This window comes from Maylandia zebra, linkage group LG17 (genome assembly GCF_041146795.1).
Source record: "Maylandia zebra isolate NMK-2024a linkage group LG17, Mzebra_GT3a, whole genome shotgun sequence".
In the NCBI taxonomy this organism is placed as follows: Eukaryota; Metazoa; Chordata; class Actinopteri; order Cichliformes; family Cichlidae; genus Maylandia; species Maylandia zebra.
Window position 1 is genome coordinate 15,230,586 of NC_135183.1, and position 18,056 is coordinate 15,248,641.

Genomic DNA, 18,056 nt, shown 5'->3' on the forward strand with positions numbered 1-18,056 from the left:
TATCATTATGAACTGGATATATAAAAAAATATGTACTCATAGATCACATCAGTCTGGAGAGAACATCTGCTTCCTCAAAAAAAGAAAAAAAGAAAAAAAAGAAAGAATTTGTTCCTCTCTGATCCCTACTGATCAATCCCATTACTTTGTGGAGGTGGTCGGCTGTAATATTTCCCTGTATGCCTTGCACATAGATGAAGGTGAGTATCAGGCAGTTCTTGTGCGCCTGGAGCCCTGGGACCCTGCTTCCACCAGGGTGGCCGGCCTCTAGTGTAGTCAGCTGCCCGTGACCTCTGGTTGTCTGGGACTCCCACCCTTTGGCTGTGGGCACCCGTCCTACTCCTGCTCAGATGCATGCGCACAGATATCGCCGAGATGCATGGCCTTAGGTTTTAGGTACTCTTGGGGGCTGCGGATTGCCCGGTTGTCCTTGATCTGTATCCATTTACCCCCTGCCACTCTACTCCCCCCCCCCCCCGTTCTGCCTTAGACAGACAGAACAGGATTTTGAAAAGGAAGAAAAAAATCTATTGCATATATTTATTATTATATTTGACTTAGACCTTTGACTGTACTTTATTTACATATTTTTGCATTTAAGAAAATGTTTTCTTTAAAAAAATGATATGGAACAATCAAGGAGTTTACTTTTCTGGCAGATGTATGCAGTTAAACATTGCAATTTCTAAAATGGAAACTAGTTTAGAAAACATTTAACCCAACAAAGTTTAACCCAACCAGGAAAGTTCACTTTGAAAGACTTTGAATATTTATTGTTGCTATTTCGATTACTACAATCAAAAGTTGCAATCCTAGTATCAAGAATGTCATGTGGTAATGGTTCATCCCTACAATTGGTTTTCATTGGGAGCTATTCCTTGGAAAATGCTTTTTGCACATGCTGAGCTCAGAAGAATCACATTCAGTTGAATAATAACCGTATACCCTTCAGTGCAATTAACAGACAACTCACTGTACCTGCTCAATGACGTAGAAGCCAAAATGCAGTCGCTGTCTCTGAAGCATGGGGATAAGGTGTTGGAAAAGGATGGGAAGATGTTCATGGCGATTTCTAAATGGAATAAGGATGGCCACCTATAGGTGTCAGGGTAAGAATCAGCACAACAATGTGCAGTTATTAACTGAAGTTAGTAGCCCAACAAATATTCTCAGTAATAGTTTCTCACTACTCATTTCCTCTTTCACCCCACCAAGTTTGTGGCAGATGCCTGTCCACCTTGAGTTTGGATCTTTCAGAGTTTTCCTTCAGTTAAAAGGGAGTTTTTATTGCCTGTTATCAACAAATGCTTTCTTGTAGGAAAATCATTAGGATTATATCTATAGTAGAATAAGGTATTAGCATGCATAACATGGATACCATCTTTACTTTTATTCTCTGTGAGAGTAAAATATTTCTTTGGTTATGTGACATGAACAACCACAAGAGTATTTACTAATAGTAACATACAAAGCAGGAATAACAATCTCTCGTGCCATGTAAAGAACATGCAGGATTTTGCACAGTTTGAACAAAAATTAATTTTACTGTCACTGATTTGCTGTTCATCGACTGTTTGAATGTTTTATTCCTTAATCTAATTCAATTTAATTTAATTTAATTTAATTTAATAGGAAAACACTTTCAATAGAGTCAAATAAGGCATCATAGACACTTCACATGCTTACTGTTACATATAGCCCACTTTAAGCCAAGAAAACTATCTGGACAAATTTGGAAATGGAAGAATTGGTGATCATTTTGGCTAAATATACCACCACAACTGAGGCGAATCAAAAAATTATCCAAAGCCAAAAGAAAAGCAGACTTCCGGCTTCCAACTTCCAGTCAAGATACAAAATTTATTTTTGAAAATTAAATTTTAATATGCCACATAAGCACAATCAAAAGGTTTGTTTTTTGTGACACATGCTGGATTCACTTATTTGTCATTAATGCCTTTCTTCCCGAATTACTCGATTAATCAATGAAATAGTTGATAGATTATTTGATTACTACAATCATCTATAGCTGCAGTTCCGCCAGAAGCCATACCAGCCAATACAAATGTTTTAGTACGTTTCATCATTAGTCTTTACAATATACAATTACGAGACTTGTAAAACCCACCTTCCAGCGAGGTCTACAGTCCTTTGGTTTCCACTGGCCTCCAAACTCGACGCCAAAAAACTTGGAGAACTTCATTTCTATCACCTCCATAGGGACCTCTGTCATATTTACTTCCATAAGGCCCTCTGAGGAGATTATTTTTAAGCGGGAGGTTATTCCACAAATATACTTGGAATGAAAAACTTAAAAAAAGAAGAAAAAAAAAAGAAAAAACTACAACAAAATATTTTTTCCCCTTTCCCCCCCAAAATCTTACTGAGCCACTTTAACACTTATCTTCTGATATCAATGTACTCACTCATAGAAGGTAATCGTTCTGGGCAAGGGAGGTTCTGAGCGTAGGTAAAGTTCTCAGGGAGGTAAGTAGTTGGTTGGGCCAGGTATTCACTGGAGTTAGTGCCATCAGGATAATCTGTAGTATAAACAACCAAAATAAGGTACAACTTTATCCCAGCTACATAGTAATATGGCCCCCGAAGCAAATGCTAAATGCGTCAGAGCAGTACCCTTTCACTGGCTCATTGATATACTTAATGTTCCAGTGAAGAAGTAAAAGCACTACTATGAACAACAATGACTGAGGCAATCGCAACCGGTTGCTGTTGTACAATTGTTATCCAGTACTACAAGTTTACTACCTCTTCTGTACTAAATGTGATTAGTGTTGCTTGTGTGACTCAATGAAACAGAGCAATACAATAGAATAGTTCGGCATCTTTCCTAGTCTTACTGGGGATTTTGCTACAGAGCGTTACACTACAGGCCACAGTCACCTTGTTCTACACATACTCTGGTATAACTCTCAAATGCACACAGTAAAGCAGATAACTCAGAAGTTGTAGAGAAAATGGCATATCACAATTTTAGAAGATCATAATTTAGCCTGGAGAAATAATTTTGTTCCATTATAAGGAAGCCCTCTTTAAAGCTCGAACCTTATACTATTTATCATTGATTGAAGAAAATAAGAACAACCCTAAGTGTCTCTTCAGCACTGTAGCCAGGCTGACAAAAAGTCAGAGCGCTGTTGAGCCAACCATCCCTTTAACATTAACTAGTAATGACTTCATTAACTTCTTCACAAATAAACTTCCAACCATTAAAGGAAAAAAAAACAACTCATAATCATTTCACAGATGTAACATTATCTTACAGCTACTTTCAGTACCATTGATATTTATTTACTCTTTTTCTCCAGTTGATCTTTCTGACTTTGAAGTAATTACTTCCTCCAAACCATCAACATGTCTTTTAGACCCCATTCCTACAAGACTGCTCAAATAAGTCCAACCATTAATTAATGCTTCAATCTCTATTAATCGTCTATGTGTCACAGGCCTTCAAGCTGGCAGTAGTTAAACCATTACTTAAACCATCTCTTGACCCAGCAGTCTTAGCTAATTATAGGCCAATCTCCAACCTTCCTTTCATTTCAAAAATACTTGAAAGAGTAGTTGTCAAACAGCTAACAGATGATCTGCAGAGGAATGGCTTATTTGAAGAGTTTCAATCAGATTTCAGAGCTCATCACAGAAACAGCTTTAGTGAAGGTTACAAATTATCTTCTTATGACCTCTGACAGTGGACTCATCTCTGTGCTTGTCCTGCTAGACCTCAGTGCAGCATTCGATACTGTTGACCATAATATCCTATTAGAGCGATTAGAACATGCTGTAGGTATTACAGGTACTTTGCTGCAGCGGTTTGTGTCATATCTATCTAATAGACTCCAATTTGTTCATTTTAAATGGAGAGTCTTACTAACACACTAAGATTAATTATGGAGTTTCACAGGGTTCAGTTCTAGGACAAATTCTGTTTACATTATACATGCTTCCATTAGGCAGTATCATCAGAAGGCATAGCACACATTTTCACTACTATGCAGATGACACCCAACTTTATCCATCCATTAAGCCAGATAACACACACCAATTAGTTTAACTGCAGGAATGTGTTAAAGACATAAAGACCAGGATGAACTCTAATGTTCTGCTTCTTAATTCAGATAAAACTGAGGTTAGAAAGTCATCATCAAAGATGATAACCCAAGCAAACCTGCTGCTGCTGCTGCTCTAGACCCACGATTATCTGGACCCACAAATAAAATAAAAACTTTTGCCCTGCATTCAATGGAAGCGAATATGAAAAACAAGATTGATGAAGCTACAACCTACAATCTACAATCAGGTGATAGGAGAGCTGATGAGCTCTTGAATCACTCTTGAATGGATGTGATTCAACAAAAAGCTCGAACAATTAACAGGATTCACACAATCAGTTGATAATTAATGAAGTATGATTTTTTTTCAATTGAAGTATTAGTGGTGCATATTAATGACCATTTAAAATCAAATTTAACATGTCATATTTAGCCATCAGGTTAATTTTCATCTGTTGTACCATGGCAGGTGCTGATCAGTTTCAAATTAATGTTTCATGGGTGATTACTTTAGTTTGCTGTGGGAAGAGACAATAAGGTTATTTTAACAGGTGGGCAGACTTGAAAAGGTGAGATAAAGTATATACTGGAGCCTAGAATAGGACTAATCGACTAATCAAAAATAAATAAATAAATAAATCAACAAGATTACTTTGGAACCAAAATAATTTTTAGTTGCAGGCGTGGCTGTAGCTCAGGAGAGCAGGCCATCTACAAATCAGAAGCTTGGTTTTGGTCCCCGATTGCTCCAGGCTGACAAAAGCTCTTGTGACCAAGCATTCCTTAAGGTTAACTAGTAATGACTTCGTGAATTTCTTTACAAATAAAATAGTAACCATTAGAGAAAACAAATACTCATCTCACAGACGTAACATTACCTAGAGCTACTTTCAATATCATTGATATTTATTTAGACTCCTTTTCTCCAATTGGTCTTTCTGAGTTAACTTCAGTAATTACTTCCTCCAAACCATCAACGTGTCTTTTAGACCCCATTCCTACAAGACTGCTCAAAAAAGTCCAACCATTAATTAAACCTTAAATATACCAGGTATTAGGGCTGGGCCATATCATACCGTTCACGGTAATACCAGTATAACGTTAGGCAATGATAAGAAAATGAAATATCATGATAGAATATGGGTAAAACGCACATAAGAAGTGCCTTTGTTTTCATACGCACATGGCGGAAAAAGCATGGCGGCAACGAAGAATGAGAAGGGTAAAAGCGGATCGTTGAATGAAACAGACGAACCAGAACTGGATTGTAAAAATGGTGCACCTTCAGTGGTGTGGAACTGGTTTGGCTTTCGTCCGTCAGATACACACCAAAGCACCGCTTGATGGACTGTCGGAGCATTACGGCTACCGTAGGCAGGAGCCTCGCGGAGTGATACGTACTGTGCTTCAACATAATATTACCGTATTGTGTGTGTATAACCTCTTTTTAAGTTTTGTGGATATATTATAAATGGTTATGAGGATCAGGATATGTTGGCCAATTTCCACTGGAAATGCCTTTTGGTTAAACTGTCAGCGAGGAATTTGCATTTGGACTGTTAAATTTTTATATAACTTTAATCCACATAAAAAGCAGCTGCTTGTTTAAGTGAAAATACATTGATGGGTTTTTTTTGCACTGATAAAGTTGTAAAGTTGTAAAGTATTTTGTCTCGCATCAATTATATCGTCAGTTATATCATTATCGCAAATTTTCAAATATATATCACGATAAATATTTTTGGCCATATTGCCCTGCCCTACCAGGTATATCTTGGCATCACTTGTCACCTTATAAGTGATGATTATGAGTTCTTTAGCTTTTGCCTCACCACCATGCCAGCTGAACAATGACACACTAGTGGCCCACAGCTACAATCTTAAATATAATCAACCGATCTATATTAATCAGCTATGTACAACAGGCCATCAAGCTGGCAGTAGTTAAACTGTTACTGGAAAAGCCATCACTTGACCCAGATGTCTGCTAATTAAGCCCCTTTTCCATTAGTACCTATTTGGATTGACTCGCCATGGATCGCTACAACTTCACTTGGATCAACTGGTTTTCCGTTATAATCCAGTACTACCTAACGCGCATGGCTTTTGTCATTGCAACCTCCCACGATGTAAATAATATGTGACACGAAGGCTACAAAAAAGGTGGAGGTTGAGGAAAGAATATAGCTCCTGATATACCTGCTTGATCTGTTGTTTTTTTGTCAATATTGAGGATCATGGCATAGTCTTTTGCAGCCTTTTCCCTCGTTGCCGGGTTTTAATGACAGTTTAAATTTTCTAACTCATCAAGTGATGCTAATGACCAGCCAATCGTCTGACGATATCAGATTTTCAGGGTTTTCCATTAGGTCACTTACTTTTTAGTACCTGCTTGCCTGGGGTTCCAAGCGATCCAAGCAGGTACTAAAAAGTAAGTGACCTAATGGAAAACCCTGAAAACTGTGGCTAACCATGCCAAGTCGAACAAAATAGGTACTAATGGAAAAAGGGCTTTATAGGCTATTCTCCAGCATTCCTTTTATTGCAAAAACTCTTGAAATGGTAAAACATGGTCGTAAAACAACTAACTGATCATCAGCAAAGCAATGGGTTATTTGAAGAGTCTCAGTTAGGTTTTAGAGGTCATCACAGTGCAGAAACGGCTTCAGTGAAGGTTACTAAAGTGTATGAATGTGAGAGTGAATGAATAGTGGTATTGTAAAGCGCTTTGGGTGCCTTGAAAAGCGCTATATAAATCCAATCCATTATTATTATTATTAAAGGTTTTATGGTCTCTGAGAGCAGACTCATAGTAGCATAGCAGTGCAGAGTTCAATAATGTTGACCGTAATATTTTATTACAGTGATTAGATCATGGTGTAGGTATTAAAGTTACGTTGCTGCAGTGCTTGAATCAAATCTATCTAACAGACTGTAATTTGTTCATGTAAATCGAGGGTATACTCTTCACACACTATGGTTAATTATGGGTTTCCACAGGGTTCAGTGCCAGGACAAATTCTATTTATATTATTACATGATTCCCTAAGCATACATTTTTCACTGCTATGCAGATGAAACCCAAACTTATCCATCCATGAAGCCAGATTTAAAACACCAAATAATGAACTGCAGGAATGTCTTAAAGACATAAAGACCCAGATAATCTCCAATTTAATATTACAAAAATAACACAAGTTGACACAAAATTCAGTTTCAAACTGAAGGCGTTTAGTATTAAGGGAAAAACACACTGGGTGGAAAACGTGATTGCTTTCTCCTATTCTCACATAAATTATCTGTGGTGTATCGCATCTTTGGAAAGCTGAGTTCAATTTCTCTAGCCACACTGAGGCCTGATTACTGCCACACTCGTTGTTAATCAAGAAAGTTTTAAAAGGTTATTGAGTTACTTCTAAAGCTGTGGAACTCATCATGTAGATCCAAGAAGTGGATAGAAAAATCCTGCTTATGTACCAGCCATGGATCAGCCAAGAATTGGGCAAGAATCTGTTAAAGTCCTGTCACAGACCACCCAGCAATTTTAAGTGGCTATGTCTGTACAGTCAGCATTATGCAAACAATTGCTCTACACTCTTTAAACTATATACTGATTTTTGACACGTCATTTCTTGGCTAGATACAAAGTCAAAGTGAGCACTTATACAACCCACCTGTCCCATTAAGAGTACTGTTCTTGTTTGTATACAATCTGATCATCTGGCCGATGGTCCTCACATTGTCCCTCAACATGATGCCTTGAGCCTGCACCATGAAGAAGTATGTGTTGGCTGATGGAAAGAGCAGACACATAGAATTTAGTGTTATTGACTTAGTGAATTACATAAATTCAAAAAAAATTACACATTCAAACTTTTAAATACTAATAATTACCATCTTGTAAATCTTTGCTTTCACTTTTCTTGGTATCCTTTCTTGCTATTGCCCACCTCTTACCTCCAGTGCATACTTCCACCTTTCCAGACTCTCATTCTCACTCCAGATCATAATGTTCTCTGCAAACATCATAGTCTATGGAGACTCACACCTGACCTAATCTGTCAGCCTGTCCATTACGAAGTCTAATAAGAAGGAACTTAGATCACTGATGAAATTCCCCCCCCCCTCCTCCACCATATATGTCTGCATAGGTTCTCAGTCATCCAAGTCATGGTAGTCTAAGGAGCTTTGAAAGAAAGCCACTGAAATCAAATCAAATCAAATCAAATCACTTTTATTGTCACATCACATGTGCAGGTACATTGGTACAGCACATGTGAGTGAAATTCTTGTGTGCGAGCTTCACAAGCAACAGAGTTGTGCAAAATACAATAATGTAAACAAGCAAAATACAAGAATGGCTACATCTGAAACTAATAAATATATGTACAATATATAATAGTATATGCATTTCTGGATGTGTATACTAAATATTTTTCTACGTGTGTGTGTGTGTGTGTGTGTGTACACATATTTTACAAATTAAATAGAGTAAACAATAAATAGAATATATAAAATAAATAAAATATACAGAGTGAGACATGTGCAAAACAGTGGCATTACTGTACAGTATGGAGTGCATAATGTTAAAGTTCCAGTAGTGAAGCTGAGGTGTCTATGAAGTGTTCAGCAGTCTGATGGCCTGATGGAAAAAGCTGTCTCTCAGTCTGCTGGTACTGGACCGGATGCTGCAGAACCTCCTTCTTGATGGAAGCAGTCTGAACAGTTTATGGCTGGGGTGACTGGAGTCCTTGATGATCCTCCCCGCTTTCCTCAGGCACCGCTTCCTGTAGATGTCTTGGAGGGAGGGAAGCTCACCTCCAATTATCCGTTCAGAGCACCGCACTACTCGCTGGAGAGCTTTGCGGTTGTAGGCGGTGCTGTTGCCATACCAGGTGGTGATGCATCCAGTGAGGATGCTCTCAATGGCACAGTGATAGAAGGTCCTGAGGATGCGGGGGCTCATGCCGAATCTTTTCAGTCTCCTGAGAAAGAAGAGGCGCTGCTGCGCCTTCTTCACTGTTTTGTTTGTGTGTACTGACCACGTAAGATCCTCAGCCAGGTGTACGCCAAGGAACCGGAAGCTGCTCACTCTCTCCACAGCAGCGCCGTTGATGGTGCTGGGGGTGTGTACTTCTCTGCACCTCCGGAAGTCCACTATCAACTCCTTTGTCTTTGCGACGTTGAGGGTGAGATGGTTGTCTTGACACCAGTGGGTCAGGGCGCTGACCTCCTCCCTGTAAGCTGTCTCATCACTGTTGGTGATAAGACCCACCACTGTAGTGTCGTCCGCAAACTTCACAATGATGTTGGAGTTGTTAGTCGCTGTGCAGTCGTAGGTGTAGAGTGAGTACAGGAGTACTGGACTTCTTTAAGCTGTTTCACTTCTTATCCAAGAAGCTTCTTCAGTTCTAAAACTACATGGTGAAGAGTCCCAGAAATCCCTAATGGAAGTTGTAATAATATAGTAATAATATAGTCAGTAAACCTTCGGGTAGTTATGGTAGTTCTGTTCAAGTCCTGCTGAAAAAGGAAATCACCATCTTAATAAAATTTGTCAGCAGATGGACACATGAAGTCTAAAATCTCCTGATAGCTCTACTTTTCTTCCAGATTCCATTACCTTGATTTCCAAATCGAACACAAAATACACTTTTATCTTAAAAAATGACTTTGGATCACTGAGCAACAGCCCACTTTGTGAGTGAGATACTTCTGATATCATCTGTTTCAGGAGTGGCTTGATATTAACAGCGTGACAACTGAAGCCCCTTTCCTGAAGATGTTTGAATGCAGAGAAATGAGTGAGAAGATCACCTTTCACTCAATCGGAAGTTGGCGTCAAAAGTCTTACCTATGATTTCGCTTTTCTCTATTGAGCAATTATTAGAGTAATACACAGAATTTATAAAATCTAGAAATGTATTCAAATTTGAAATAAAATATTCTAATAATAACAACAACAACAACCCAAAATCATCATAATTTTTTTTTAATGTTATTTTTATGCAATAGACAAGGAGTGCCTCCTTGTTCAACAACAACAAGTTCTATTCTATTGTAAGATATCAGCAGAGTCAGAATTAAACATGTAACATTAAAAGTAAACATTTTAGGGTAGTAGCTATCGATTAATAAAGTTCGTATTCTACAGATCAGTGGTTCTCTACCTGGCTTTTGGACCCACCATCACCTTCATATGACAAACTACGACCCCAAATTTTCCAACATCAAATTTTTTGAATGACAATGTTGTGCAGCTTGAACTGCACAGTATTACCAAACAGATCTGCAAGAGGCGAACTCTTCTACACCAAAAAGACCGCTATTTCCGATCGTAGTTCATAAAAACGGGACAGCACCTTTCCCCACCAAAGCCAGCATACCTCTGCATGATACAAGAGCTGCACATGCTCATTGCCAACATCTTGGCACAGTTTTAAAAACATCTTAAGCTCCATTTAATGTAGTCCACTTGGATGACATCATTTAATGTCTCTGGAAGCTCGGGAACCATATCCTTTGTTGCCAGGGCCTGCTGATGCAGAAAACAATGGTTCCGAGTTGCATTTGGACCTTCCTCAAGGATTCTCCTTATGACCCCAAGATTTTTTCTGTTATGGAGGCAGCACCATCACTTGTGATACTGCCGCACAAATGGGGCTTCTTTAACTTTGCAATGTCGTGTGCCACCAGGTTAGATGCATTGAGAGCCTGTTCATGCTTCAAGCATGAAGATTTGAGTCTGATATAATCAGACATGAAAGACCTTTGTCTTATTTATGAGCATGAACAAATATTCAAAAGAGAAAAAATAGATCTTTTAAAATAAACAATATTTTATATCCTGGATAAAACTGGTGTGTGTTCATGACATGTCTGTCAGCAGGTGTCATTGCGGCTGTCGTTGGCCTTCAGCTAATTTAAACATGGCATCAGATGAATCAGTATCAGTTGATCTGCATATTTTAATCCAACTTTTGTAGCTTTACTGTAGATCTTCCCTGTGTAAAACTAAACGTGGTGGACAGGACCAGCTACAAAGTTAGCTTTTTTAAATTTTACATTTGATAAAGGCCTACCACCACCACTAAACTTTAATGGTGATTACAGTACCCCTGTTTTGGACCCTAAAAAAACTGTTTTAGTTCACTCCACCTGAGCTCAACGTCTCAATACCTGCTTCACCTCTTTACTCTTCATGATGTGTATGTGTGTAGACACAATCATTGTGTTGTCAAAAACAAACAAAAACACAACAGAGGGATGCAATGGCTTAATGTTGTCATACTTTGCAGCCTCCAAATCACTGAGTGATCTGAAACTGGCATTGGGTATTGAACTTCAGTTCAGGTGACATTTTGACCATCTCATACTGAATGTACGTATTCATAAGAATCAACCTACTAGTAGTTACTTTTAAACCATAAACCACATTTATATTTTAGATAAAATAACCAGTAATATAGTTAATTGTGCACATGTGCTCTAGGTGGCTAACATAACTTACCTGGAGCAATGCCAGATGGACTACAAGGTAGGCAGTCAAAAACGACATTTCTCAGACTGAATATGATGGACATTCACTAAACGTTTCCACAGAATACTTGTGTTTCTGCCTTTACAAACAAATGACCTGTTGCATTTGAGGCAATAAGCACTGTCAGCACTGACTCCAGCTAAGCACAACCAAACTTTTGAACATTTAATTCTCTCCACCATCCTCACAAAGACCAGGGTCTGCGGGTGTGTGTGAGACAGAGCTGTGCCACACCCGCCCCTCACATGCAGGCTCTTTTATGCTGACAACTTTTATGTAGAGATAATATATCTGTTTTCTTAATTTCTCCACTAACAAAAGCAGTGCTTTCAATATAATGTTGGTTATTGATACTTTGGGTCTTCAATAATTTAGCCCATTCTCTAGTCAACACAGTTGTATTTAAAGCAAGCTGTAGTTAAAAACAATTAAAGCGAGGTAAAAATAGAATTTGTTCCCCTCAATAAAAACCACAGTGCATACACTAATGTATGCACTGCAATTTCTAAAATTCAAACATATGAGCAGCCGATTTTACATTACCCGTGTTTTTTCTCTTTGAATATTTATTATTGCTCACAAATAACACAAAAGTAATTCTTATCAGATTACTCAATCAATTGCATAATTGATAGAATACTATATTACTAAAATAGTCAATAGATGTAGCCCTACTACAGAGCAAGTTCAAAATATCCAGGATCTCTTTTCCTTAACTGGCTTCAGCTATGCCAACAGAAGTAGTTATCAACTTGTCAGCAAAGGGGGTTGCCAGCTTAGTAAGTTAAGTAAGGGTTTCCCAATCTAGGTGCGAGCATGTTAGCATGAAAGGGGTGGTGCTGCTACTATACAACCAGTCAGATACATAAAAGGACTGGAAATATGCTACTAAGTTGATTAAGTCTGGAATCTGCCTTCATTCAAAAGTAGATCTAAACAGAATATTGAAATGAGTTTTTTCAGGTAAGGCAGTTTTGGAAAGTCTTAAGCAATATTGCTCAAATGCTGGGATAAAATATAATCAGTTTAACAAACATTACAACACAGTTCCAGAATTCAGCGCCCATACCTAACAATACTTTTTTCAATTTCACCAAAATAACACTATGTGCAAAATAAATAGTACAAATAAAATAATAATCATTCCATCCCATTCATAAACCAGCAATGTAGTGACAATTAGTGTCAAAACATTACCCTCTTGTGCGTATTTTATTATTTCAATGTTTTAATTCAATAGACACATTTGACTGATTAACATAGCAAAATTATTAAGTCCAAATAAACCTAAGAGCCTGGTATCACACTTGAAACAGTGAGCCTGTTAGCGACCTTGTTTACCGTTAGTATCAACTACAACAGCAGCAGATGGTTAAGGTGCAGAGGGTATTTCAAACGTAATTAAATTAACTGTTACCGTCTTAGGTAGTTAGCGTAAACTGCTGATTACTAACCTATTCCGGGAGCCACGTAAATGAAGTAGAGACAAGTGGTGGACATGGAGAAGATGAATATGAAGGCCAAAAATGATCGGTTGGACATTCGCAGCAGCCGCCTCCAGTTCACCATTTTAGCTTATGCCCGCTTCTCTCTTCGCCGATAAGAATCCCATAAAAATACTTTTTGAAGTTAAATGTTCCTCCAGTTGGTAGATGTCAATGCACAGGTGTGGCCAGAGGAAAAAAACTGCACTATCAAAAACTACAGGTGCAGTGCGGAAAAGGCTAACGCTAGCAGTGCTAGCTGGCCTGCTCTCACCTGCCAAGAAATTTCGAGATGGTAAAAGCAGGCCTGTAACGTTACTATCAGGCTACTGTGAGCTTCCAGCTGTACCAGCAGCCGGGCATTGTGAAAGAGTTCCACGACCGACTTAGTGGCAGCAGTAGTTAAGGGATTTCATGGTACTGGCCCATAGTTAGAGTGTCGCCAGCGAGAACTTTTATCGCTAGCAGCTGAAGATGGTCATTGAGGGGGGCAGGACCGCTCTGCCTTCTCCATCAGTCTGCTCTCAGCCGGTGCAACGTTTTCCACACAGTCGGCACCCTGTTTCATCAAATCAAGCTGATAAGCCTATTCATTCCACAAACTGTCGACACTGTGATCTCGCACGGCTGGGGCATTCAACACTACTAAGTGCAGAATGATTTGAAAAATAAACTCACGAAAAAAGAAAAGTAATACTTCCGATTCATTTTCTGCTGGCACTGCACTGTTTCCGGGGGGTGTGCTCCTCCACATTTCCATGAAAACCAATGAGCGTGACGTGTCTGTGTCGGTTCTCAATCATCCAGGCCATAAGAATAAGAAATAATAAGAATAAGAAATAATAAGAATAACTATTGATCTCAGAGGGAAAAATCATATATCTGCTAACTGTATGAGAATTGAAAAGCCTGATGGCTGTGGGGGCGAATCATTTTCTGTATTTCTCCGTTTGACAACAAAAAGACGGGCGACTTCCAGTATTGATTTGGGGTTTTTTTTCGTCTATGAAGATGTTATAAATTGGGTTATTGGAGTTGTTCAGGATGGCATCAACTGTCTAGTTTGTTATCTAGGTGTAAACGTAGATATTTATACTTGTTACTGCTCAGAACTTTCCTATCATTTCCTTCGTCTTAGAGGTGTTCAAAATAATAGCAGTTTTTGTGACTCCAGTCACTGGAAGCTTTTACAAGATCCCTGTATTTAGATTCTGTCTATTCCTGATGCATGCCACTAATGGCAGCATCATCTGAGTATTTCTGGATGTGGCAGGAGTGTGCTGTATAAAATGTGAAAAAGAAATAGACCTGGAACGGTCCCCTGTGGCGCTCCCATACTGCTTATTAACATTCCAGAAACAAAGTTCCCCAGTCTCACAAACTGTGGCCTTTCTGTCAGGTAGTCTGTGACTTAGAAAACAAAGGAAGAATCTGTTCCCATCTCTGTGAGCTCGTCTTTGAGTATATTTGGTTGAATAGTATTGAAAGCGTTTGAAAAATGAACTCTCATAAAAGTGCCAGATTCCTCCAGATGAGCTAGGACATGATGAAGCATGTAGAGGACAGCATCATTCACTTCAATGTGTTGTTTGTATGCAGATTGCAGGGGAAGTCTGGTTTTTACCTCGAGTTTCAGTTGGTGTCATAATCAGCTGCTTTAAGGTTTTCTTGACTACTGGTCTGCAGTCGTTCAGTTCAGCTGGAGACTTTTTGTACCGGCACAATACAGGATGTTCTCCACAGTGCTGGCCAGAGTACAGACATTCTGTACTTAAGTAGAGGTACAGATACTACTGTTAAACAATACTCCAGTAAAAGTAACAAAGTATTTGTTACCGTACTTAAGTAGAATTTTCAGGTATCTTTACTTTACTTGAGTTTTTCTGACAGCTTTTACTTTTCTCTCTACATTTCTAAACAAATAGCTGTACTTTCTACTGCTTTAAAAGAGGCTCATTATTTTTGGTTTAAGGGATATGGGAGAAGTCATTATTTCACGTCACTGCGGGCCTTCAAAAATCAAACTGATTTAAGCCTGAACAGTAACACGTGAAAGTCAATCCTGTTCGTGTATTAATCACCAGGGGACGTCGCATAAAAAGAGATCAAAGACGCACAATCATGTGCTATAGTCAGGGGTTAAAGAGGGTGTTTGTGTTGTGTTTTCTTTTTTCTTGCACAGCACCAGAATGATTGCAGACAGAGAGGACAGGAGTGAAAGAAGAGAGGTTAGATTTAATGGTAAGGACTGCTCAGTGATGCTTGATAAACTGCATATGTTAAGCTTGCATGTAAAGCCATCAATTTAACCATGTACTGGATCTGTATATGGTGTGTTTTGATAAATTATGTATTTTTATGCTGTAAACAATTTTGCAAATCAAACTAAGCTATACCAGCTTTGTGTTATTCAAAAATATATGCAGTCCTGTGGTGAATTCACGGTAATGCTGTTTGTTTGACTGGTGCTCAGTGGCTGTGGTCCTCGTGGTCAGATTTAGGTTACATCAAGTGTAGCAGAAAAAAGGGGAGGGGGTAACCTGATCACAGCCTGTACACTAAGAAAATCTGCTGAAGCTCTTATAAGAAATTATTGGAGTTGTGATTCTTTTCCTTCTTTTGAACTACTACACAGATCTTAGGGTTCCCCTACCTGCTGAATTCCACTGTAGCCCTTGACTGTACTCATTTTACTTTTAAGGTGTGGATGCAAAGTCACCCTATACAATGTAGACAGCAGAAAATTGTTATTTTTTAAAATTCCCTTTCACTGCTTGTGTGCTACATTACAGATTCAAGCCGAGTACAGTCCTTAGAGTTAGAATTTAGATTTGAATAACATTTGTAGTATCATGTTCTATCTAATATTGTTTTATTATTATATTAACATAGCACAAAGTTAAATTTTTACAGAGATGTTTAGTAGAATTGTCCTTCAAGAAGCTACTTTTTACTTTCTTACTGTGAGTACATTTCAGAGCCTGTGCTTTTCACTTTTTTTGAGCAAAGAAGTTGCTTCAGTATTTCAACTTTTTACTGGAGTATTTTTTTAAAACAGCTATCAGTACTTCTACTTAAAGAAAGTCTGGGGCGATCGTGGATCAAGAGTTGGCAGTTCGTCTTGTCAATTGGAAGGTTGCCGGTTCGAGCACCGGCTCAGACAGTCTCGGTCGTTGTGTCCTTGGGCAAGACACTTTACCTGTTGCTTACTGGTGGTGGTCAGAGGGCCTGGTGGCGCCAGTGCCTGGCAGCCTCGCCTCTGTCAGTGCGCCCCAGGGCAGCTGTGGCTGCCACCAGTGTGTGAATGGGTGGATGACTGAATGTGGTGTAAAGTGCTTTGGGGTCCATAGGGACTAAGTAAAGCGCTATACAAATACAGGCCGTTGACCATTTTTTGCCACCTCCGTCATGTACAGAGTGAATTGACTATTGGCTACTTTGTTGTGTTTTTTTTAAGTAGTATTCAGGAATAATTCTCCAGACTTCTTGAAGGTTATTGAAAATCTGACCTTTGGAGGCTGACCACCTTTTGTTCTGTGTATTGTCAAGATGATCCCACACTGCTTTAATAATGAAGATGTCAGAGCTGTGGAAGTCCAGTCCATTAGTAATACTGTGCCTCTGTGTGATGTGTTTTACTGCATTAGTGGTGGGCTTGAGAATCTGAAGTTCCTCCAGATTCCCTGAATCTTTTAATTACGTTATGCACCGTTGAAGGTGAAATATCCAAATCTCTTCCTTCTTTCTTTGAGGAACATTGTTTTTACACATTTCAATAATTTTCTTCACGTATTTGTTGGCGATCCTCGGTCCATCTTTGCTCCTAAAGGGCTAGATGTTTCTTGAATGCTACTTTTGTACCAAATCATAGTTACAATCACCTGTTAACATCACCTGTTTCAAATCACATTATTATTTAACCAATTTACCTGATTACTAGTTGTAAATTGCTCCCGTCCCAACCTTTTTTTGGAATGTGTTACAGGTCTGAATGACAGGAAAGGATGAACATTTACAAATGAAGTTGACCAGGCAAAACTTTTTAAAGAAAAATTTGTGTTTACCATACTGTTCCAATGTTTTCTGATATTTAGTTTTTTTTTTTTTCTGTGCTGCATAATTCCATGTATCTTGCTTCACATCTTTGTCTTCAATATGTATCTACTATGTAGAAAGCAGTAAAAATAAAGGTCAGCTGTTTAAGGTTTGTATGGTGGAATAGTTTGCACTATTGTAATATTGTAATGCAGGTTTCCTTTGCATGAATCTTCCACTGCACCAAGGGCGTAGATTTGGTTTTGGCATTGGTGGGGACGGATGATTCAACCACCGAACCCTGCCCTGTTTCTTTTTTTTTTTTTTTTTTCTCCTTTTCGTCTTTGCTTCTTGATTTAATAAATAAAAAAAAAAAAAAGGAGAAATATACTTGCCTACATATGCTATTCTACGTGCTTTTAAACCATTTAAAATTACAATTCATAGTTTTATATGTGAATTATATAATGTTAAGTTACTATTAAACAAATGACTAAGTATTTTATACTTTAGTTTACTTCAACCATATTTCATATAAATCAGATATCATACAAAAATAAAAATAGCTTAAAATACAGTCATGGCAATAAAAGAATATGACTTTAAGGACTTAACAACATTACTTCAGTTATATTACACCAACATCTCTGATACATTAGCACTAAGGGAACACTGAATGACCTGGTGGTTTTTGTCCATAAAACTACTCATCTAAAATTACCACAAAGTAAAAGATCTCTTAGCAAAATTATGCAACATTTTAGGCACACTATTGCCCCTATCAAGTCAGTGAGCTGGGGTGTTTTACTCTAAACATGAACTACTGTTACAGCAACAGACATGGACTACTGGTGTCCCACACAACAACTCAATGTCCACTATGTGAAGGAGCCAAACACATGCCTGCTCCTCTCATTAACTGAGAAA

At 38.4% G+C, this 18,056-nt stretch overlaps 1 protein-coding gene across 2 annotated transcripts in view; it reads right to left on the reverse strand.

The window, feature by feature from the left end:
* b4galt6 (UDP-Gal:betaGlcNAc beta 1,4- galactosyltransferase, polypeptide 6) overlaps positions 1–13,828 on the reverse strand; it is a 28,211-nt gene extending 14,383 nt beyond the window's left edge. Inside the window, exons 1-5 of one of the 2 annotated variants that reach the window (XM_012924171.3) lie at positions 13,065–13,828; positions 7,745–7,861; positions 2,427–2,540; positions 2,129–2,310; positions 979–1,095 (exon numbers count right to left, since the gene is read on the reverse strand). In XM_012924171.3, coding sequence (XP_012779625.1) covers positions 979–1,095; positions 2,129–2,310; positions 2,427–2,540; positions 7,745–7,861; positions 13,065–13,179 — 645 coding nt within the window. In that variant the 5' untranslated portion in view covers positions 13,180–13,828. The remainder of the gene's footprint in view (positions 1–978; positions 1,096–2,128; positions 2,311–2,426; positions 2,541–7,744; positions 7,862–13,064) is intronic. The other variant, XM_004569336.4, reaches the window with a different exon arrangement.
* Between the last annotated feature and the right edge of the window lie 4,228 nt (positions 13,829–18,056).